Source organism: Helicoverpa zea, chromosome 20, assembly GCF_022581195.2.
Source record: "Helicoverpa zea isolate HzStark_Cry1AcR chromosome 20, ilHelZeax1.1, whole genome shotgun sequence".
NCBI classification, from domain to species: Eukaryota; Metazoa; Arthropoda; class Insecta; order Lepidoptera; family Noctuidae; genus Helicoverpa; species Helicoverpa zea.
Genome location: NC_061471.1, coordinates 5583891 through 5608253, shown reverse-complemented (window position 1 = coordinate 5608253; position 24363 = coordinate 5583891). Strand labels below are relative to the sequence as shown.

At 35.3% G+C, this 24363-nt stretch overlaps 2 protein-coding genes and 2 long non-coding RNA genes across 10 annotated transcripts; 2 read left to right on the top strand and 2 right to left on the bottom strand.

Annotated features, from left to right (window-relative positions):
• Nucleotide 1: 1 nt before the first annotated feature.
• Nucleotides 2–18680, bottom strand: LOC124640427 (CLIP domain-containing serine protease HP8-like). Of its 6 annotated transcripts, XM_047178200.1 has the most exons (10): nucleotides 18524–18680; nucleotides 14554–14834; nucleotides 9144–9637; nucleotides 8414–8485; nucleotides 5750–5914; nucleotides 3543–3645; nucleotides 2971–3152; nucleotides 2429–2568; nucleotides 1995–2126; nucleotides 2–226 (listed from the first exon to the last, which is right to left on the bottom strand). In XM_047178200.1, the coding sequence occupies exons 3-10, from the start codon at nucleotides 9205–9207 to the stop codon at nucleotides 86–88; spliced, it is 999 nt and encodes a 332-aa protein (XP_047034156.1). In that variant the 5' UTR covers nucleotides 9208–9637; nucleotides 14554–14834; nucleotides 18524–18680; the 3' UTR covers nucleotides 2–85. The 6 variants fall into 6 exon arrangements, with proteins under 6 accessions (XP_047034156.1, XP_047034158.1, XP_047034161.1 ...); XM_047178202.1 differs by lacking the exon at nucleotides 14554–14834; XM_047178205.1 differs by lacking the exons at nucleotides 14554–14834; nucleotides 18524–18680 and adding an exon at nucleotides 15679–15730.
• LOC124640429 lies at nucleotides 10838–12191 on the top strand. Its single transcript, XR_006985547.1, has 3 exons — nucleotides 10838–11431; nucleotides 11520–11707; nucleotides 11987–12191. It is a non-coding gene; the product is annotated as an uncharacterized LOC124640429 (long non-coding RNA).
• On the bottom strand, nucleotides 12538–13319 carry LOC124640430. Its single transcript, XR_006985548.1, has 2 exons — nucleotides 13033–13319; nucleotides 12538–12921 (listed from the first exon to the last, which is right to left on the bottom strand). It is a non-coding gene; the product is annotated as an uncharacterized LOC124640430 (long non-coding RNA).
• On the top strand, nucleotides 15860–22836 carry LOC124640424 (CLIP domain-containing serine protease HP8-like). Of its 2 annotated transcripts, XM_047178193.1 has the most exons (8): nucleotides 15860–16346; nucleotides 18541–18561; nucleotides 18673–18842; nucleotides 19566–19806; nucleotides 20098–20285; nucleotides 20797–20902; nucleotides 21396–21573; nucleotides 22094–22836. In XM_047178193.1, exons 1-8 carry the CDS (start codon nucleotides 16286–16288, stop codon nucleotides 22332–22334), a joined length of 1206 nt encoding a protein of 401 aa, XP_047034149.1. In that variant the 5' UTR covers nucleotides 15860–16285; the 3' UTR covers nucleotides 22335–22836. The 2 variants fall into 2 exon arrangements, with proteins under 2 accessions (XP_047034149.1, XP_047034150.1); XM_047178194.1 differs by lacking the exon at nucleotides 18541–18561.
• The last annotated feature ends 1527 nt before the right edge of the window (nucleotides 22837–24363 follow it).

Below are 24363 nucleotides of genomic sequence, written 5' to 3'. Positions count from 1 at the left end.
CTTTTTTGTATAAATTATTTACTTAATTACATAAATAGAACGACTACGAATAAGTATAATGTAATATCACTATAGAACGTTAGAATCAGTCTAAATTATCTAGGATCCATTTAAGGAAGTGTGACACGGATGAGTAAACTCCCGGCTTTTTGATGCCACATATTGTTGGGCCGAAGGACACTACTCCAACTAAGTAGTTTTTAGGACCATCAGGTGTGTCAAAAACCTGCAATGTGCAAATACATATTTTAATTTCAGAGTAGGCTATCAAATACCTCGTGAAATCTAATCATTTATATTTAAATATACGATAATAGTTTAATTTAAGGAAACGATCGTTTAATCACGCCGAGATTGGCGTGCTTATTTGGCATAAATTGAAGTATAATACCTCATTTACGGTATTGCTTCGATGTGTGACCAATTCGTCCAGTCAACCATTTGCCACAGTATCAAGGCTATATTTATTTAGGGTAAATACGCCAAATGTCGGCCTCCCCCCAAACTTCGGCCGTCTGTACATTTTCAGCTTGCATTCATTCAAAAGGTAATTAAGTGTTAGTTTTGCTCCTCGAATTGCAACCTTGGTTTATACTCTATACGTACAAATCGTTACTATCCGATTCTGTCACTTACTCTTCTCATACTGAGCGTCAGTAGCGATTGCGCCGTTGAAACATCAAATTCGCACGTAAAGTAGCTTACTCGAAGTGAATACTCACATTTTGGGGATTGATATTAGAACGATAAAACATTTATTTATTTTTGTTTTAAGCTTGATTATCACTAATGGGTTATTTTTACTATATTTTAAGATAGTTTTTTCAGCGTTTTGCGTATATTTTTCAAGGAAAAATAGGAGGCCGCCATTAGGACAACAGTTTTGACTTAAAACCGGAGTCTCGGCCGTGGCCGACTTAAAGCAAATGCAGTCTATTTTATAAATTCCTATTGTACTAATTCCGTTGGCTTAACAAGAGAATTTGCAAAGCTTATAGGCAAATAGATCTATTTTACGTTTAATAGCCAAATAACGGCCGGAGTGATATTAGTTGACTCTCGAGAAATAAGGTACAAGAAATAGGGGCCGACATTAGAATCGTAAATAATCGTAATGTCGACCAGCCTCGAACTCAAGCGCCACTATACAGGCTGATGAAAAAATACTTTTTTTCATTTTCTCAAAATGAAATAATTTATTTATTATAATTCATTATATCGTATAGGAGTTAAGTTTAAATGTAGGAGTTGACAGTATTGTAGGCATGTTTATGGTAGCTTTATAGTTTGATACTTGCTATCTATTAAACCGTTCTTATTAGCTTAAAAAATATAAATGGTTGGTCGTGAATACGACTTTTTTTGTTTAGGGGAAACAAAAAATATTTTACTATAAATTAAACAAATACAATTACAAATGTATACTAAGTATTATATTATAATTCTGCTAAAATAAATCATGTTAATAATATTTGTCACTGCCTTAATTTAAAACAGCCTATACCCGGCCGACATTTGGAAAAAACGCGACCGACCTTGGGCCGTGAATGGCCGACTTTAGGGTTTTTCTGTTCTCGACGCATCTAAGCCTTATTACTTTTTTCTTTTTGTAGAAATATCAATCTTATGCCTATAAACATGACATAGATTAATCAAACTATCCAAAACCGCATCAAAAACTATCTTTCGTTGGAAACTGACGGTGCTATAGCGAACCGCAAGCAGAAAATCGCTAAGGGGGCCGACATTTGGCGTATTTACCCTACATTGTTTTTTTTATGCCTAATGAGATCGATATATATCGTAGAAAAATTTGGTATTTTAAAACGTACTTATGAAATATTTCGTAATGAGTGAAAATCAAAGCGAATTAGGCACCTATGTACCTACTACCTATATTTTTTTTGTTTTTTCGCCGAGCCGACGAAAAACAATCCAGTAACTATTCCATAGTACCATACAACCGTAGTACCTACTACACAAGATATTGTTACCTTCATGAGTGGGCCTCCTGAATCACCCCCGCATGCGTCCTTATTAAAATCTGCTCCCGCGCAGATCTCTGCTTCTGTTAGTTTGAATCCCTTGCCGAAGGAATCGCACATTGCCGGCGGTACAATTGGTATCTATAAGAATTTTAAATACCTATTACAGTGAGGTAGATAGGATAAAATTAAGAACCTAATAGGATTCTACAGAATTCTTTTTATCGTAAGCCAGTAAGAGGCAGCTGGCATTCACGATTTTATCATGGAGGATGATCATTAATGATCAAGATGAAGAGAATGAGAAAATAAATAAATAAGAGCGCCGATTACAAAGCACCCCCGAGTGTGATAATAAACTGACTAAAACTATTTTACTTACTATTTTGTCTTATTATTTTACTATTTTGTCTTAAAGTCTGAAACATCGTGGTTCTACTTACTCCAACATACTGCAGCACTTTAGCCCGTTCTTCTGTAGTCATGTTGGTCTTCCCCCAGCCGGCAACTGTCATCAGATCTCCGACGCGAAGGTTAGCTAATTGCTCAGGAGTACGGGGAAGACAGATAGGTGTCACATAGTCTACGAACAAAAAACGAATTTCCATGCAAATTGTGCTATTTTACAAATTATGCATTTTTCGCCTCTGAAATAAGGGCTACAGGAAGGAAAATTCATGGATTTACTTGATTATATAAACATGCGGGTTGGCGAACTCAGTTTATCCTGTTGTGCAAATATTTATTTGGCTGAAACATTTGTCAACTTAACTACCTTCATTGCTTTACCAAGAAATGCCATACCATTTGTCCAGAGTTTAAAGATCGCTTGTAAAGCTCTGGGCCAAGCTTCTTTCAAACAAAGTAGAAAAGCTAATACTTATCTAGATACCAGAAGAAATACAGATTAATCAAACCGGTAGGACTACTATTTGTTTAAACCTAAAAATAAAAAAGTAAAAAAAAATGTGGTAAGACTACCTACCATTCAGGGTAACAGGCTTTTCCAACTTGATGATAGCCATGTCATTATGGAAGGCGGGCTTGTTGAACAGTGGGTGGCTGGTGATGTTCTTTATGGATCGGTCCTGTACTGCAGGCGCGCACACTGTCAGCTCGCAGTCAGGATCCGTTCGCGTGTCGTGCTCCCCCACGCGGATTGTAGTCCTGATTCAAAGAAAAGAAGGTTTGTTGCTTTAAGAAGATTTAGAAGGTTTGTTATCAAGGTTTTGTCTACATCGAATGTATGTTGCCATCCTTAATAAGTATTTGTATTTGTCCACAAATCTTGTGTGATTAATAGAAAACGTTACTTTTGTTAGCTCCCTTGTAGGTACTACTAGGTATTCCATTTATCTTTTTCCAATAAATGAGAAGAAAATAAATAATTCTCTAACACGTCGGTATAAATCCACTTAAAATCATATACCTACCTAGGTAAAGCCAGACTAATACCAGCACAACACAAATAGTATGTTGGACTAATTAAGGAAAATATGTAAAAATAATGTTTGGGTTTCAAAAACAAGATAAGTAGGTATTGTTAGGTATACTTACAATACGGGTCCATATTCTGACTTCTGTACGCAGTGCGCGGCTGTGACCACGTGGCGGTCAGTCACTAGGGCTCCACCACACATCCAGTCCATCTCATCATCCTCTAAAATGTTGATAGTACATCATAAGTACATTTTGATACAAGTGCAGTAAGTTTGTCACTATACTCGAGGCGGGATTGGCTGTATAGATAAATCCGCAGGTGTGGCAAATGGTGTTTTCATCCCACCATCTCGGAAAGAGTAGTTTTACCCTTTGATATCTGAGCGCAAAAGTCGTTTTTATCCTCTAGTGCGGCAAAGTGATTTGATCGTGTCATCGTTATCGTGTGCAATACTCCATTTGTGACAATCTTGATAAGAATTTTCAAACAAATACATATTAAACAAATAAAATACTGCTTAAAATAATTATTAAATTAATTAAGTAATTTTTATTATTGTTTTTTCATAGATTTTTAACCTCGTTTCATTTTAAACTGAGTTTTCAAATAAATGAACTTTAATAAGTACTTCTTTTTAATTTGATACTCATAATATGTGCGCGCCATTTTGTTTTTTTTGCATTTAGTAATTTCCTCGATGAAGTGGGATGAAATTATATTTTTTTATTGTTTTGAGGTTTATTTTAAACCTCATTATATTTTTAAACTGAGTTTTTGGATAAATAAATTTTAATAGGTACCTACATCTTTTTAATTTGCCATGCCGTGCATTTGACGTGCGTGCCATTTTATTTTTTTGAGTTTCGAAATTTCCTCGATGAGGTGGGATGAAAAGTTACGTGTTGCACTCGAGTGCAAAGATTTTTCACCTTGTGCTCATTTGATTCCCTCGCTATCGCTTAGGATTCTAATTATTGAAACACTCGCTACGCTCGTTTTTCAATTTTAGAATCCTTCGCTTGCTCGGTCATCAAAATTGAGCCCGCGATTAAAAAGCAACTTTGCACTCTTGTATAACAAATAACTATTTTACACTTGGCCACTATAATACTTTATTTAAATAAGTAGCTAGGTACCTACTGGGTGGTCAAATGTAAAGTTATTCAAAATAAATTGTACCTAAACACTGGGTGGTATGAAAATGGTAAATATTGGACTTTCTGGGGATTTTCATCGTTTGAGTTAGGTATATTATTGTTAGTGGTCATTCCTTCTATGGATGGGTTAATTTGTGTGTCATATGTCGTACATATATGTATGTCCATATCTACTGATGAAGGTCAATTTAGCGTTTATAAAAATTTTAGTTTGAAAGGATACGGATATTATTTCAATCAATTAAATCTTTTGTTTAATTTAAAATTATTATTTTATTTCGAAACATTTGCGAGACTGCGCACGATAAGACGATGTGGTATCAGTTTTCAAGAAAGTGATATATTATACATTCTAAGCCTTGATGTTAAGTTGGACCTAAAATTAAAGCAAACCTATGAAGTCCCGGGTCTTATTAAAGATAATCTTAGAAAAGAGATTGGTTGTAATGTCTTTTGTTTTCAAAATATAAGTGAGTGAGAATATCGGCTTAAATTAAAACTTAAAATATAGATAAGTACTGTATCATCCCTAGACATTCCAGAGTTTTTTCTCTGTTAGGACAACTTGTTATAAGACACTCTTGACTTGGGATGTAAAAAAATCGAAACGCGGATACGCTGCATGATTCAAATGATTTTCGCATGTAGTTTATTTACGCATACTTAACTATAATTGAGTTAACAACTGACCCCAAGTTGCATTAATGAATCTTGAGACACTATGATGTAATATTGATAATGAATAATGATGTCAGTTAACAGAAATAGCCAATGAAAAGATAATTTCTATTATTCATAGTAAAGTAATTTGTCACATTATAATGAGCAATATTCTTGTTTTTACATACAAAGTAGATACTTTTGTAATTGGTATTTTCCTGAACAGTGACAAATCTGAAGGAATGAGCAGATGTTTTCCCGTTCATTATCTGTTAATCAACGTTGCATTTAATAAGTTGACCAGTAGGTTAATGAATTTAGCGTTCTGGGTATTCTAGATATTTTTATATTCTAGATAATTGTCCCTACTGTTGCAGTTTCCTTTTAAATATGTGTTCGATTTATGGAGAACTCCACTGAATAATCTGTGGGTTTTTTTTTTCATGTGTATATATATTATGTAGTCCAACAAAAGCGTCAGAGAAATGTGAATAGTGCAGACATACCAAGATAACCAAGTCTTGCGATCCAAGGGAACTGCCCCAGGCCCGCGCTGACTCCTCCGATGATGCGGTCAGCGGCGCTCTCTCCACAATCCACTGCATCCAGCTTCACCCACATTGGGTGCTTCTCTATGTCCTCAACTGTTATGGTCTTGTCTATGTCTTCACCTTTATTATTGAAAAATGGTTTAGATTTGTTCTTTTTTCTATTTAGGTACTTTTTCTTTATGGACTTTCGGGTGTTTTTTTTAAGAATATTCTCTAGAATAATTAGTTTCAGGAGTCATTTGTTAATCGACAGTAAGGGGAAACCATGAAAATTCTCCTAAGTAGGCTTACCTTATAATTATATTAAATTTTTCGTTAAGATACTTTCACTAAGAACGCTAGGTATTGGATCTCGTCTTGATGACTAACATTATTTCTTAGGAAATCGAAAGATTTAGTATTTGTTCATACATACATACTTATGTTTCATTAAAGTAGATAACGGTAATAACTTATTCACAAGGTTTTTTATTTTATTTGACCTTACCGATCTGAAAGGTTATGCAAGTAAAAATCATCCTAACGTACCAATATTTTTCCTTTATAGGTATGACTTTCGTCTAGTTATGTATAAAACTTCGTTCCGACATTCATAAAATGCTTAAATTCGCAAGCACAAAATGTTTCGTAACGACTAACTTATTGATAAAGTTGGGATTAGAATTATTTTAAAGGGTCCTTGACCACCAAAAAACTCGTAGATTATTTCTGCATGTTTTTGCATAAATTGGAAAGTTGCATCGCTTTAAAAGAAAAAGTGTAAACTTTCACATGCATTTTGGATTACCTAATAATAGATCCTACCTTTAATAAGATCTACACGTATTCTTATCTAATTAAAATTATTTCATCGTCTATGAAGTTTTATAAGGGCACTTTTATGAATGTCAATGTGCTTTTTTGTACCACCTTAGTTGCGTCACACAATATGAAATAATGCTGAAGCTAATAAATCTGTATAAACCTAAGTACTTGTACGTATAAAATACATAAAAGGATATTATGGAGGAGGCGATGAACGCCTTTTAGTTTTATTTTTGTAATAGATAGGTACCTACATAAGTATTTTTTACGACAAATCTAAGCGCCATATAACCTAAGCGCCATATAATGTCGGGACACCTTTTTCACACACGGTCGGTTAGCCCCATGGTAAGTTATTTATTAACTTGTGTTATGGGTGCTAACACAACTGATAAACTACATATAGCTACATATATACATATTTATAAATACATATCACAACACCCAGACCACGACCAACAAGCATGCTCATCACACAAATGTCGACCGAACCGGGAATCGAACCCGGGACCTCAGGTTCGGCGGTCCGGCATGATGACCATTGCGCAATCGAGGTCGTATATAAATATTATTATATATGTATATAAAAAATAATTGCTTTTCTTAGTATTTCTAAAGTATATTTGTATTTTTCAACAAGTCACGCAACTAAGGTACCTACAGTTCAAAATGTATTTATAATGTAATATTATCAGGTGGTGTAAGTCGTGGTGGCCTAGTGGGTAAAAGACCAACCTCTCAAGTATGAGGGCGCGGGTTCGATCCCAGGTCAGGCAAGTACCAATGCAACTTTTCTAAGTTTGTATGTACTTTCTAAGTATATCTTAGACACCACTCACTGTGTTTCGGATGGCACGTTAAACTGTAGGTAGGTCCCGGCTATCATTGAACATCCTTGGCAGTCGTTACGGGTAGTTAGAAGCCAGTAAGTCTGACACCAGTCTAACCAAGGGGTATCGGGTTGCCCGGGTAACTGGGTTGAGGAGGTCAGATAGGCAGTCGCTTCTTGTAAAGCACTGGTACTCAGCTGAATCCGGTTAGACTGGAAGCCGACCCCAACATGATTGGGAAAAAGGCTTGGAGGATGATATCAGGTGGTGTATAGGGCTTTGCGTAGCGACCACTACATTTCATTACGAAGATACTGATTAATACTGATTTAGCGTTTACAATACTTTGTTCTCTTTAAAGTTATATTGAATTATTTTATATACACATCTAGAAAACTTTTGAGGCGATTACAACTTGAATTTTTCAGATCGAAAAGCCTGCGGTTTAGCTAGATCATAGTGATAAAACCTGCAGCTCTCCCAATAAGTAGATAGACAAAGGAGCAAATTTTAAGATTTTTCAATGCGCTTTTAATTAGCAGTCGTTTCTAGAATCGGTAAGTCACATTGGATTTTAATGATTAGCAGCACGAATGTTACGGCTAATGTCATAATGATGTGTGAACTCATTAACACACATTCTTTATCAGGTTCCACTACGAATCGGTCGCTATCAAAGCTCTATACTAGTTGTATTTTTGTACCCAACCATGAGAATAAATAAACCACTCTATACTTACCCAAATACTGGGAAATAAAAATGGAAAAACTCGGAGAAATATATTTTCTATTTCGTTTTTGGTTGAGTTAAAAAATACAACCAGCATCCAAATTCCGTAACACACGTCTATTACTTATAATTGCTTTCACTTTGTTTATAATACTAAAATCAGTTTATTTAGGTATTTTGTATACCTACTTAACAAGTGACAGCAACTGTAATTGCAATGAAAGGTGCGTTACGGAATCAGGATGCGGTACCCACCTTTGAGTGCCCTTAGGGATGCAAGCCTCAATAAGATATTGTTCCTATATTTTTGCCACTGGAGCCAAGAACCTGTGAATCCAGGGAAAATTCAATTCATAAACGGAACACAAAGAAACCCATTGTTTACTTGTTATTCTATTCAGGCACGGGCTAAAAGTTATTAGTCACACATAATTTATTCATAAACTAATTAAAATGTAACAAAACACCATAAAGGTTATCTCGCCATTATTTTTTTACGATTTATTTTTAATAGAATTCATTCATTGAATATACGTAAAATACCAGGAATTTATGCGGTAAAGAATATTAATTAGGTGTCGTCACACACTCTGGGGACATACCTGATCCCAAAGATTCTAAAATGATAATTAATCAGACGATTTATTACATGAGTAATAAAAGGAAGGAAATGACTCAATCAGAATGGAAAATTGAGAGTTTAAACAAGACTCGAAGCTGCTGGTGTGGGCACTTTTTTATTTAAATTTTAGGAAAATGTCCAAAGTATTGTTGAGGAAAGTAGGTAATAATCACATTATATCATTATTTTATTAAGAATCATACGCACAGCGTACCTAAAGTTTTAACCGGAAAAATAAAATATCTATTTGCCTTGGCAAGCTCATAACCGTGAAATAATTAAAAAATTGAAAACATATAAATATCGAATGTAACGTAAGGTGCTAACAGCATTAATGGATTAGAAATAAATCGATTAGCTTACCCGTAACGCCGTGATGTAGCAGTATTGTAAACGCTAACATAATCCGCCATTTGATCGAAAACATTATTGGTGTTATCCGTTTATTATTTTCAGTCAAATATGTTTATGAAGTTTGTTGTTTGAACAAACATTCATGACTGGTGGCAGGTCCCAGTGCTCGGTTGGGCCGTGCGTCAAGTGCACCGCAGCGTACAAACGATATTAGTTACGCGCGTGTTCTGCTTTGTTCGCACCTTAGGGTAGCAACCAAACCTTTCTATTGGACGTGTAATCATTATTGAATAGTGTACCGGTGGTCTTGATCTTCTGTTAATCACATATTTCATTGCAACATCTCCGTTATCCTATCCCGCATATATGCTAGATAAGATGACGAAATCCTTCGCGCATCCGCGCATGAAAGGGCAAAGTTTCTGTGATGTATGTTCGCAGTTTTCCTCACACAACTCTATACTTTTATGGTAAACAAAAAGTAGGGATGTTTATTTGTCATCCTGTGAACAAACATGGTTGTTTTATTGAGAACACAAGGGAAATGTAAAACAGGTCATAGTTATCATATCCCCTAAAAATATCTTTAGGACAAAAGTTATGGACATCTTTGCGGTTTGAAAGTATATTTTCCTATGTGTAGGGCAAAACTATCAATATGAATTTTTAAAATGCTATGGTTCATTAGAAACATTATAATTTGATAAGGAAAGTAAATTAAACGGCTTAGTTTTACTGGTTTGAGATGTGAGGCAGAAAATCTTATAAAATTAAAAAATATATACGTATTTAAATATCAGAATGATTGAAGTTTTATGATATCAAAACTTTGAGAGGATTATGTTAGGTATAATAGAGATATCCAATCGAAGGATATTGGCTTGGAGCTTAGACCAATTTGGAAATTATAGGATATTGGCTTGGAGCTTAGACCAATTTGGAAATTATTTCTTTACATAAAAGAGTAGGTATACACGCATTTATGTCCTATAGATGTCAGGTCAGGATCTGATTAATGAAAACCATGAGAAATCCAAGGCAACTGTCGAAAATTCCTATTCATCGGACGAAAACTCGATATGTAGGTAACATATATCGTTTGAGTCAGATATGACCTATGAACTTTTCAACTTACCTGATGATGGATATGACAGGAAATCAAGTGAACTCCACCTTTGTATACCTTTGCAGCTACTGCGTGTTTGGGCTTATTTCATTCGTATTGACGTACAGCTTAATGTTAATGTTAAACCATATCAGACTTTCCAATGAAGACAATGTGCAGTTTAGGGAACTGCTTATCGATTGGTAGCAGCTACCTCGTGTTTGATCATAGTTTATGCATATTGATAAGGACTTTCCGCCATTATTGGTTACGACTGCCGTTGTGAGTACAAAAAATATTTTAAGATAATATTTAGAAGTAAATGAAAAACATAAAACAAAAAAAAATGCAAAAAGGTAGACACCTACTTCACAAAACACTGAAAGGGAAAAAATTTGTCCCTTCCTGTGTTTTGTGAAGACAGTTTTTTTATAAAAAGTTTTTTATTTTGATAAATTATTTTCCCTTTCTTTTACATTGAGGAAAATTATGAAAAAAAAATATGCCCAAGCTCACATGTAGGAGGGATACAATAAGATGTGATTAGTATGAAAGGTTATCTTTTAGGTTTCTCCAACAAGAGCTAATTGCAACATCAGCCATGCGATTCTGTAACAAACACATCATCGATGCTAACAACGACGAGTTCACAGATGTCGCATCGTAGACATCGCTTTTAAAAACAACGTTGATAAAAACCGTATTCGCTAAGCAAAAAAACTCGTCGACGATCTGACGAACAACGATGACGGCTAAGATGTTTACAGTGTTGCCAAAATTCCATTTAAAGTATAATCGAGAAAATCTCGACTAACGTTTTTTGGCGTTATTTCGACATTTTAAATCAATGTAAATGCATAATATGTATGTTTAAAACACATTCTATTCGTTATGCAACGAATAATTAATTAATTATATCATTTTCGATATAGAAAATAATGACTCAAATCTTTGACATTTGTTATAAGGTTATGTAGTATAATATATAGTCTGTGTCATTTCAAAACTTCAAAACCAAAACAAACATTTTGCTCATAACTAGATTATAAGTTTATTTATTTAAATACGAGAATCGAGATTTCAAAGCTCCAAATGGCTTTAAGCGGTCAAGTGGACTTTAAAAAAAGTTGTACCCATAGCCAACGGCATTCTACTTGTCCTGTGTTTCAGTTTGGTTCCAAAACTATCGAAAGTAAGTACACAATACGTAACATTTATATTTTAATATACAATACAGTCTTTGTGAACTACGTCTATTAACTAAAATATTTATCTTTTAGTATCTCGCAACGCACTGCCTTCGTTGAGTCAGCTGGAAGAGCTAGTAAGCTTTTTGGAAAGCAAACCATGTTTGATTATGATGGGCCATGCTCGTACTGCGAATGCGAGCATGCATGCATGATTCGAAAACAACAGCCCTAAACAGTGAAGTAGTGGGTGTATGAAAATATTGGAGCAGTGGTGTGAGGTTAGTAAACAATAATCATTTATGAACCTATATAGTGTGTGTTTACCGTTGCATTGAATCATGGTAAGTATAGTAGGTACTCTTTTACATTATGTTTTGTATGTATTAGGTACTAAATTAGTATTGACAGCAGGCAAATACAATGACTTTACTCTATCCTTCAAATTCAATCATAAAGGCATTTGAAATTGCAACTGAAAGTTAAACCACACCAAGCAAATAGTTGTTCTATTTATTTTATATATTAGGTACACCATATAATTTTTGCTTGTGTTACAGTACTGGAAGGACAAAAAGGAGCAGTTCAGAGGAAGTCCAGTTCTATTGCAGCTGCGAGCCAACATGAAGAATTTGCCAGAACTCGGTGTAATCAAGTTAAAAATACATTCTATTATGCAAGGAGAATGTTTTGGAATCTGAATTTAGAAATAAATGCATATTCATTATAAAATACAAAATAATAAAAAGACATGATGGATTAAAATATTGTTTTATTAATTCATGATTACAGAAAAGTTCAGTATTTTTATAAAAATTACTTTGATACCTGCACACTATTGTGTAATGTTAAAAATGTTTATATTACTATTTAACATACACAGGTAAAATACATATGTATTGTTAGAAGGTGTCTACATAGTATTGTTTATTAAATAACTTCTAGCATGACATCCACTGTCCAAGTCACTGCTAGAGTCCGGCTTGCTTATCAACCGGGTCACAGTTGCTTCTTACCTACCTCGTACTTATCAATAATATCTGGATGGTTGATGGCATCTAATGTATATTGTTGAGTCCTTGAGGCAGATGCTTGTGAGACATTGTTCTTGCAATGTCACATAGCATTATTTGGTACTTAAATCCCACTAACAAAAAATTTGACAGTACCTGCAAAAGGTGGATGGACGGTAAGTTTTAGGCATCTATCCACTGTACTGTATGATGATTTATATTATATTGATTAAGTGTAATATATTGGTGCGGTTGCTAATTCCTCCTCGACGATTCGCCTTTGTTAGGAAAGGGGAAATCTCAGGAAATCTTCTTTCAACTGTCGAATCTGTTCTTCAGTCAATCTTATTATAGTTTCTATCAGTAGTTAGTGTTAGTAAATCCATAATACGTATCACGGAGGCCTGACTTCTTATTTATTTAATTATCATGATGTTTAGTTTCTTCCAACGAAAAATCATACAGGAAAGACGAACTGCCATCTAAAACATTAAAAATAGGCGCAAATGTTTCAGGGATTAAAGTACGATAAACAAATCATCATAAAAACATATTTTCACATTGCAATTTATTAAATAACTTGTTTTACTTACATTTTAATCGCCTTCATCCAAGAAAACATCCACAATTTACAAGCTTTTCGGTTTGACAGATAAAATCGAAGGCGAAGGCGAGGTTGTCGTTGCAGGCGAGGATGTTTCGTGTTGCTGAATACCGATTTTCATACATTTGGCAACAAATGTTAGTTCTATGTCACGCCGTCAACATCGTTGAGGCGCTACGATCGCGCAATTTTAACTAATGAATACCGCCAAGTTTTCATCTGATGTTACAACGATGATTTCTTGGTTGTAAAGATGTTTTGCCTTAGTGAATCGCACCCCAGGAAAGCAAACATATCGGGTGTGTCGTTCACAATCACATTAAATGAAGTGCGTTAATATACGTATGTCGATTGACACAAAGAAAAATACTTAATTTTTTTTTCATACAAAGTAAAATATAATAAAAATGTGCGAAAATTAGAACACTGATAGCTGTCTACTGATTAAAAGATTAGATACTCCTCGTTAGATCTCTGATTTACACATGATGTTGTAAATTATAAAAACGAAAAATGACTCCTGCGGTTAAACCACTGAGTGGATTAGGTTATTTTTTTTTTACAATTCACCACAGAATATCATACAGTATATGCGACAGGATTTAATGTGATTGTGAACGAGACACCCTGTATATCTTTTGTAGGTACTATTATACTACATTATTGAATGGTAGTAGGTATAGTTCGGCCATTCAGAGAATGCGTTCCTGACACGTCGCGATTGAACTGACGACGTAACTTTGCAATGGCGTTGCAGTTACGATAAAAATATTTTTGCTGGTTGTTTACCGTTTTAACAATTGAGGAGCATTAAAACAACATTATTATATCAATAATCAATGAATGTTATAATTCAGTCAGTTCAATCGCGACGTGTCAGGAACGCATTCTCTGAATGGCCGAACTATAATACCAACTATATAGTAGTAATCGTAGCTTCAAAATTATATATTTTTAATAGTTTCTTTTACCGCTGACTGCAAGCACTTTAAATTGGTATGTTGACAAAACAGTTGGCCGACAGTTGACCCGATGGTTAGCATTTTTTTTTAAGAAAATCTTGATTCCAATCGAACTGGCTAATTACCTCATCTTTGTAATGTGCGTATTACCATTCATCTTCATACTCATTTATGAGCCCAAACGGATTAAAGGCCCGACTAAAAGTTTTTAGTGTGCAGGTAGGTACTCTAAGGAATTTGTATTGTGAATCTTTTATAGAAAAAGTTCAGGGTCATGCATTTTATGAGGCCAGTGACCATATACCGATGGATCATCCATTTGATTATGAATATTATGTAAGCCACTTCAGTTTAAACGAACTAATCAAAAATCGGTAATAAACTACTGGAAAAGTTTTTAGTCACACAATTATTCATGTATTTATTCACATAATTAAATAGACAATAAATTCAACTTGTATACCTACATTTATAAACTAAATCTATAATTACATAAAAAAGGAAACTTAAAACTAAGAAATGATGTCAAAACTCCAATAATAAATTACCTTTAAACAAAAAAGATTTCTACATGAAAGTCGAATGCATTTCGACAGATTTTATCTTTCCTTCCTCAGGCCATCCGCCATCATTCCACATGCATACGCATTTTCCTTAACCTTTCCCATCTTTTACATCATTGTAACTGGTTTTAGCTTTCAAACGTCAAAGCTTTACGTCACTAAAGTACTGTTATATAGTGATTTACACTTCCTTCCTGCATTTTTTGGGTAATTTGAACAGTCGTCATACAATCCTTGATCTTGACGTCATATCAGGGGCAAAATAACTATAAACATAGACAGACATGAGTAACTGAAGATTCGATAAATACCTAATCATGGTTCATGGTCCATGGCCACATCGGACCAGTTCCTATTTGAGGTCAATTCTGAGAACAACAAAAATGCTTTCTTGGACCGCTAACCGCAATGTAGAACTTGGTATTACGTATCACATATAATAGAATTACTATTGACGTTCTATTAATGGAGCATCCGGCAGTAAACTTCGTTTATTATATTGCTCAATTCAAACGCTTAAGTTATTCATGATAACGTGGATCTAATACTATGTCATAAGTACATAAAAATATCTATACCTGGCATATCTATTAACCAAGTTTATGGGTTTCATATCTCAAAAACATATTACTCCAAGTACCTATATTAGGTTATATCTGTTTGAACTATTTCTCATGAAACTGTTTCAAAATTGATTAGTTAAACTGTGGACCTAGCAAATTGATTACTTGTAGCAGCACCTAACCAACACCTCACCGAATTAATATAGGTACCTACATATTTACGCTTTTGTTACAATTTATTTAATAGTTGTTTGGAATAACGTAGGCTTTTGTTCAAAAGAGTTTTATTGTTTTCTTCGTACCTACCTATATAATTTACAAATCTACTTATCAGAATTCTTTTGGCACGTGAGGCATTAGCTGGTTGTTTTTTTCACACACTGTGATAAATGTGTTTTTAGAAAGTCTGCTTCTTAGGACGAAATGGTGTATTTCACAAGCTTGCTTAAGACACTTGAAGGCTCATTTACCTGGTTAATACCACTAGGAGGACTTTTATTTTTTTTTTACAATTATATATCCAACAAACTAGTTATTCGTAACCTACCTTTTGGGGTAAGTAACCTGCAGCTGTTCAATACGTGCATAGTGCCCACTGGTTTATGACGATGACTACCGAAGCGCCATCTCACCGTGTGTAAACGCACATAGCATACAAAGGATCTTTAGCAAAAAGTAGGTATGCGTATCAGAAGATCGCCGTTTTGCGCACATGTTTGCCATCAAAACTAGTATGGTAATGACGGTGCGTCGTTTACCTAGTCGCCGATGACCCGCTACGTCATACTGTCCACCGCGTCTGTTCAACGCTAGACCTTTCAAAATAAACTGCAATCTTCGTAACGAGATAAAAAAACAACAACACGAGGAAAATGACACATGTGTGGTCGGAGTTTGTAAACTCGTATAAAACGAACCGGCGCTCATTCTGACCCGGGCTTTATCGGCGGATAACCATACCACACAGACAATTCATTTTATAATACGCGGTAACACTTTGGAAGGAAAATCGATTTGTTGTAAATATTTTACTTTATAAATTCAAGACCATTTGGTATTTATTTAATAGTGATTGTGTACGTGCCAGTTGACAAGTGTGTTAACGTGTTGAGTTCTAATTTATTGGTTTATGACAGTGATGAGAACCATCTAAAATGTTTAAATTAATGATTACCGTGTCCCTGTTCCTGCAATTAGTGCTGCGAGTGGAATGCTGTAAGTGTAATTTGATTTTCCACCTGACATTTCACTGGAGACGGCGATGGTTCGGAACGATAAATTAATTAATGCATGCTTTATATCCATGGCTAAATGGGCTTAGTTAGGATTCAATTAGGTGCTTACCTATACGCTAAAATTGATTAGTAATTTATTATTTTATGCACAGACTTAAGATGCGAACAAATAAAATAACACTTTACACGTGAAGTGTTATGATCATTATTTAAAGCTGTTTACATAAATTATGTGCAAACATAAGTCGAATACTTCACTTGATCCGCATTTTAGAACATGTTTTTATATAAAACATTAAGAATAAGTTGAAAATTAATTTAACATTTCTATAATTGCTGTCGGAAAACAACATAAGTATAACGTAATTAACCTATTAGTAAAAGTTATACATTTTTTAATAGGTTTAAAAACATGGTTGTGCTATCGATAAACTCAACTAAAACAAGTAAATCTACTTTGCCTAAAGCGTATTTTATATTTTATGTTGTTAGTCAACATTAAATGTTTACCTAATAAATTCAAGTTTTAAATCTTAAAAACAATCTCCTTTTTTTGTAATTTTACAAAAAAAGGAGATTGTTTTTAAGATTTCCAAAACCAATTTCCAAAAACAATCTCCTTTTTTTGTAATTTTACAAAAAAAGGAGATTGTTTTTAAGATTTAAAACTTGAATTTATTAGGTAAACATTTATATCTTTACAAAACTCTTTGAACTTGATACGCTCGAGCCAGCACAAAAATAATTTATTTATCACTAATAAATTCTAAGAGGTTTATTATTAAAAAAAATATGCCAAAAACCTAATAATTTTAATCTGTTTCTTTTGCTAACTCGTTTTTTCCTTAATTAGTGCAAATCTGTAAACAACACTGTTTACTTAGAGTTACGAGTTTTTAGATTTAGAAGTCACCCCTCTCACTATGTCAACCTAGCCAAAAAAAAATACTTCACACAGAGCAGTGCACCTCAGAGATGCCTTTGATTTCCAATCTAAGTTGAAGAAAAATTTAAGAAGAGTACCACTTCATTTCATCCTTTGCGTAGGGAGATCTGCCAGACTTATGAGCCATAACAATCTTTGCTTCTTCCATATTAGTAATGAATGTAGGAGCAGGTATTGTTTTGGCCAATTCATAGTTACCCATAACTTCCTCACAGTAGATTTCCCGCATTTCCAATTTCAATTACGTATTTAGGTTACGCAAAAAAAAAAAAAATTTGGTGCATCGGCCTAGAAGTCGGTGTCTAATAGATGTTACTAAGTTAATTTTGCCACCGACTTCTAGGCCGATGAACCAAAAATTTTTTTTTGCTTTTTAGTGTTTTTGGAAGTCGGTTTAACTTTTTTGTAAAAAAGTTTTTTATTTACAGCTTTTCAGTGATACGAATAGTTGTCACTATCCACATAAGTGGAAAGTTCTCATCAATACAAAGAATATAAGCCCAAATACGAGGTATTTTACATATTCAGCTGTCGAGGGAACTCGACCTTATCTGGTCTCCATCATCAGGTCACCTCCAAACCTTCACTGTAGCAAAGGTCTCGTCAATACAAATAATATAAGCCCAAACACGAGGTAGTTTACATATTCAGTTGTCGAGTTCCCTCGACCTTCTCTGGTCTCCATCATCAGGTCAGCTCCAAACCTTCACTGTTGCAAAGGTCTCGTCAATACAAATAATATAAGCCCAAACACGAGGTAGTTTACATATTCAGTTGTCGAGTTCCGTCGACCCTCTCTGGTCTCCATCATCAGGTCAGCTCCAAACTTTCACTGTTGAATAGTGCTTTCAGGCATACACCTGAGTATCAAGTTTTTACCCTATGCATGCCTACAACTTTCGAAGGTTGCCCTAGATTTCTCTGGGTTTCCATCATCAGATCCTGACCTGATGACTATGGGACTAACTGGCAGCTATTCTGCGTCGAACAAAAAAAGAATCATGTAAATCGGTTTATAAACCTCGGAGTAATCGATGTACATCATAGAAAAAAAAAACATACCGGCCGAATTGAGAACCTCCTCCGTTTGGGAAGTCGGTTAAAAATGAACCTGTAGATTCCGTGAAAACTTCATGCCTCCAAGAACTTTCTTAGAATTAAAACCTTTATTAGCGTCGGGTAATCTAATGGAAATCACAAGCTGACTGTACCTTATTTTTAATTGCAGTTACCGGTCCATCGCCTCCCGGTATGTAATTACAACAAACCCTTGCGTCATTGTTCAGGTTTATAACAAAGGAGTTTTGATACCTATGTGTACCGCAAATAAATTATTTACCATTGTTTTTTTTTAATACAGTGTTTTCTGGAGACAACTGCAAAGTGGACAATGAGTCAGGTCGCTGTGTTGCCATAAAAGAATGCCCGCATATCTACGAGGAGGTGAGGAGGGCGGGCAACCCCATGCCTCCCCTCATGAGGAGAAAACTCCAGAAAATTACGTGCGGCTTCGAGTCCAAGGAGCCTATGGTAAAAATCTTACGTTATCTACACTGCTTATTTAGTTAGAAGTCTAGCTTATTACAGACAACATCTCTAATATTCTGTTTGTACCTGTGCCTAATTTTGCAAAAAAAAAATGCATTTCCGATGTCCGGGGTCTAGCCCAAAAACTAAAAATTTTGGAGGTGTTCTTTTTCGTGTTATGCAGTTATTGTAGATTTATTATGTTAATCTATGTATACTAATATAACCATAGCTTCTCCTGACCTTTTCTCAATTTGTGTTTCGGTGTCGAAGCAACATATTCTCTCCTGTCTGCCGTTTTTTCCAGTCATTTCTTCTTTCACACAAACGATTAGTCAACTTAAACTTAAAACGGTACAGTTAACGGTTTTGATATATTGTTTAAAAAATGTATCAATTACACCGTAGCGAATCTAGTGATATTTTTAGTAATCGCGGTCATACCGCTAATGCTATACCTACTTTGGGGATTTCCAAAAATACGGTGTCATTGGTAATTTTGATGCATGCAGTAAATCGGTTATGGGAAAACAAACGAATACATTTATGTACAAATATGTCAAATACACACATTAGGAATTTGTTCAAATGATGTTAATTACTTCGATGAAATATAGCTTGCGGTTCTTACTAAGCTTATTTATCCCGTCAATAAACTTACAGCCATATCTAAGAACCAGGCCGAATAAAAAATACGTTGGGACATAAAATATTATTTTTTTCCAGATATGTTGCGCGTCATCGGGTTCAATACAAAATCACAACACGGTGGGAACTGATGACGATGTGGAAGCATATACCAGGGCTACCCTGGAAAACAAGAATGGGCCTGTGAACGTGGACAGTCACCCGAACCTCGGTCTCTTACCCACAAAATGTGGGAATATTGAAAGCGACAGGATTTGGGGCGGGAACAGGACGAGACTGTATGAAATGCCTTGGATGGTGTTACTTTCATATGACTCACGTAAGTCTTGCATCTTTTAACTAAAATAGTTTATATTAAGAAGTAATTAAGTGCACCTTAATTATTGTAAACTACAATAGTTATAATACTGAGAAGTCGAGCAGTTTTAAATGGTAAACAATAAACAAACCCTGATAATTCTTAGTGCCTTGAACTTACCTACATGTTGATGATTACAATTTATCATGTTAATAACGTAATTGCTTTTATGAATACTCTGCAATTTATAATGCAGTAATCGTTCTTTGAAAATATGGGGCCCATTTTGATTTGTGACTGTTTTATTTCCAGCTCGTGGAGTCAAGTTGAGTTGTGGTGGTTCTCTGATCAGCGAGTGGTATGTCCTGACGGCTGCCCACTGTGTGGTCTTCCTCGATAGGATGAAATTGGATGCAGTCATCCTCGGGGAGCATGATGTTAGTCACGACCCTGACTGCGAAATGTCGGACGGTATCAAGTACTGCGCACCGCCAGCAAAGGTAAGGATTCGCAAAATTTTTGACGCAGAAATATTTGTAGCTTCGAATAACGTAAAAAATCCTTAAACAATAATTAAGACTTGTTGTCTTGACAATGAATATTTTCCATCAATTAAAATTGATACTACTGCATCAGCATTATTCTAGGCTCATTTTCCTAGCAAGTTTTAGAGCACACAAGCGCTAACAACTGGTTTAAATTAAACTAATTAGAAGTAAAATATGGTCAGATAGCTGCATAGTTAATTTTATATTATGATAATTAGGAATGAATAATACAAATAATGGTGCCTCTTTTCCTTGTGGTATCTAAATGGAAAATACTAATTTTGTAAATAATAAGGATAATTTGAAATTAAACTGTGTTTTGTATTACTTAGGTACATACAATGATAACGCTGTTTATTATATAGCATTATGCAATTAATTAATGATTTCTATGTGTATTATTTAATTCCTAAAGTAGATACATTTACACATAATATAACCTATTTGTGTATTATGTTTTCAGCACGTCCCTGTGGCGTCCATAGTAGCTCACCCTGGATACACGCGACAGTCACAAATTGATGATATCGCTCTCATCAGACTGTCTGAACCAGCTGACTTTACTCAAAGTAAGTGTTCAATGTTAGTTATAATTATTTCAATATACTACATATACAATACTATATTTACTACACTATACTATATTTATTTCAGTCATAGCATGACTGACTTGCACGGCATGCGATATAACACGATGAGTGACGATTGGAAATAGGCAATTTTCAGCATTTAGGAAATGACGAAAAGTGCAATTTAATTTTAGGTTATCATTTTATTTTACTAGCAATTTCACAATAAGATAACCCCTAGCTTAATATGGCTCCTACAAGTGTAATCTAACTGTAAACAAAAATGAATGATTACCGAACAATTGCATCAATATGGGTTTCACATATCCATAAATATTGAGGAAAATTAAAAATAAACATGAAGCCGGGGTTGCTGACTTCATGATATCACGTAACGTCAAAATAAACGGGGTGATCGATGCTCATTCCTTCATCCCCATTGCTAGCTCTGTGATCTTAGCCCTAGGAACTGATTGTATTACTTTTTTTACAGACAGTATGAAGCCCTTATGTCTCCCGATGACTCCGGAACTTCAAGCGGAGTCTCTGGTAGGACACAATGCGGTGGTGGCCGGTTGGGGAGTGGCAGAAGATGGGATCCAGTCCTCCGTGCTCCTCAGTGTCGATCTGCCTGTCTTGAGTCACAGCGATTGCATGGCTGCGTACCGCGGGTATGTGACAAACATTGAACATTAACATAATAAATTAGCTACTTCACTGTCTACGATGTAGACACAATAGTTAAACAATCGGTGTGTATCACATACGACTCATGGGACAGGGAAGTTATAGTTACGACACGATGTTCCACTTCATATCTTCCGGCTCCACCATCGAATCAGTTCGATGATACCATATTATGTATTGTCATCAGAAGTAAATAGCAGCTGCCTACTACGACAAGATCCTTTGAAGATGGTTAAATTGGATTACATAGATTCCATTAGGTACTTACATCCATACACCCATAGGTCGACCTAATAGAAGCCTGTTAAAATGGACAAATGGTTTGACGTATTTTTAACATAGGTACGCCAAAATATAAGTTGCCCATCGTAGTCATCAAGGAATTCCTCAAGGAAGAATCCTCGGTATTACTCGCTGTAACCAAAAAATAATTAAATCTAACAATCACGTTTTCTTTTGGTTTTGATAGATTTATGTTAATAATATATTTTTCTTCTTTTACAGAGCTCTTAAATTAAAAAATACTCAAATATGCGCTGGTGGAGTTAAAGACAAGGATTCTTGCGCTGGAGACTCTGGTGGGCCTCTGATGTACCCTGGAAGATTCGGCAAACTTGGGGTGCGGTACATCCAGCGAGGGCTGGTCTCCTACGGCCCCAAGCGATGTGGGATCGGAGGCTTCCCAGGTGTTTACACCAACGTCGCTTACTACATGGACTGGATCCTAGACAACATGCAAAGCTGAGAACTATGCATGAGGGCAGGAACAACTCAAACGGAACTATTTTACTTGAGAGGATTACGGACTGTCGTGTAACATGAATTGAACAACGTTCGATGGGCAGGCACATCCACCGTGAAAAAATAGAATAATCATATTAATTTATTATTTCAAGTGTTCACATTTTGAGAGTACTTAGGTATGTCAAATCTTTGGCTGACACGGACATCTTAGATTTTAATGACTTTGAACTGTGTTCAAGTGGCGTATGAAGAAGCAAAACACGTTTTAGAATTAATTTAAATCCCAATTATGGTTGGTGACCTTAACGATATTATGTTCTGACGATTATTGCTAGTCACGGCATTTGAATGTATCAGTGTGCAGTAAATTTTATAACTCTTCTCATTTAATTACTTTGTATCTAATTGCTTATTAGGTTAAGTTTCTCGACTTGACTAAACTAGTCTTGTAGTTTTTATTTTATATTAAATTAAACACTGATGCGTACACAGTAAATACTCTATATGACTTTTTTCTTTAGTTTTTATACACCTACATTTCTCAGGTTCTACTACAAAAGATGAAGCCTTATGCTTTTTTATCACTTGGACAAATCACACGAAAAATTAAGCAAACAATCAGTTTTGAAGGTCGCAATGAAATTCTATACCAATGTGACTACCTATTTACGGGATTGTTTTTTAAACATCGTTCTGTTTATTCATACCTAATCGAGTTGGTTACATTTTCAGTATTACGTTTTCGTTACATATTTTTACTTATCATATAAGCAAGTCATTTTATATTTATTTTCGGATTTACCAGTTTTTTCTCAGTAACCGTAATTATTTTGGAAGTATTTACAAAAGAATTTCCTTACTTAGGATGTTGTAATGCAATAATGGAAGCTATATTTAAACTGTAAGTTCAGTTTTCAATTAATTTGTTTGTAGGTAATCATGCTGCTCCTGTGTCTAAAATAGACCTTATTTTAGCTATTAAAGAATAAATAAATGTCTCACAAATTGCAGACATGTATTAGAAAGAAAGAAAGAAAGAAAAACCATTTATTACCGCAAACGACGCAAAAGCAATAAAACAAATAAAACTAATGAAAGAACAAACAAAAATTATTAGACATTTGGTACAGGACCTACATATGTTTATACATGGTTTATACTTATGTACGTCAAATTAAACAATCAAATGAAAACCTGATAGCATAAACACTTCGTGGATAAACCTACTCAGTATTGTCAGTCTGATTGCTTTGACAAAATGTCAGAAAAACGTCACAACATTTCTCACAGGACGGCAATTTCGGCTCCGTAAACATGTAAACTGTATTCACTACATAAGGGTAGGATATCAAAAGTGATGTAATGTGTGCATGTAGTCGCCCGTTATGTCCCAGGAACCGGAACGATGACAGTGATGATGACCAAGATCTGCCCAGCAACCAACAACGTCGGTATTCGAGTTCGGAGCGGTCTAGGGGTCAAGCCAAGGGGGGCTCCGGTGGAGCTGGGGCCCATACCAGGGCCTCGGACGAGTATGGGACCCATGCCAGGGCCCCGGGCGAGTATGGGAGTCACGGCAGGGCCTCGGACGAGTTTGGGACTTATGCCGGGGTCCCGGGCGGGTATGGAACCCATGGCAGGGTCTCGGGCGAGTATGGGACCGATGCCAGGGCCTTTGGTGAGTCTGAGGGTCCTGACAACACGGTGCAGCGCCCAAGACGGCCGTATCACAACCCCAGCGTTTTTGACCCTCCTCCTTCAGTTAGTATTACTTTTTAGATTTTTAAACCTTGTCAGGACTAGAATAGGATAAAGTGAGTTTGACAGAAAATTTTATCATTGCACACACCGTCAACAGTATTTTGGGCAGCAAAGTCTTATGTACCTACAATCCGTAGTCAGTTTTTGTTGCGAAAAAGATTGTGCCACCGATTCTTACCTCAAAATCAATAAAAAGAAACAGACTAGACAAACTTTGCTTTTTGCTGTTCAACTATTGCAAATCCAGCAATATGAAAATACTTATTATT

What these genes read in the sequence shown, in the direction of transcription:
- LOC124640427 (XM_047178200.1), bottom strand. Translation starts at nt 9,207, where the DNA reads ATGTTTTCGATCAAATGGCGGATTATGTTAGCGTTTACAATACTGCTA. An exon ending in ATCCCTAAGGGCACTCAAAG is followed by an intron (nt 5,915 to 8,413) that starts GTGGGTACCGCA and finishes TCAATAATAAAG; the next exon opens with GTGAAGACATAGACAAGACC. An exon ending in AAAGCCTGTTACCCTGAATG is followed by an intron (nt 2,569 to 2,970) that starts GTAGGTAGTCTT and finishes TTTTGTTCGTAG; the next exon opens with ACTATGTGACACCTATCTGT.
- LOC124640424 (XM_047178193.1), top strand. Translation starts at nt 16,286, where the DNA reads ATGTTTAAATTAATGATTACCGTGTCCCTGTTCCTGCAATTAGTGCTG. An exon ending in ACTGCGCACCGCCAGCAAAG is followed by an intron (nt 20,286 to 20,796) that starts GTAAGGATTCGC and finishes TTATGTTTTCAG; the next exon opens with CACGTCCCTGTGGCGTCCAT. An exon ending in TGCATGGCTGCGTACCGCGG is followed by an intron (nt 21,574 to 22,093) that starts GTATGTGACAAA and finishes CTTCTTTTACAG; the next exon opens with AGCTCTTAAATTAAAAAATA.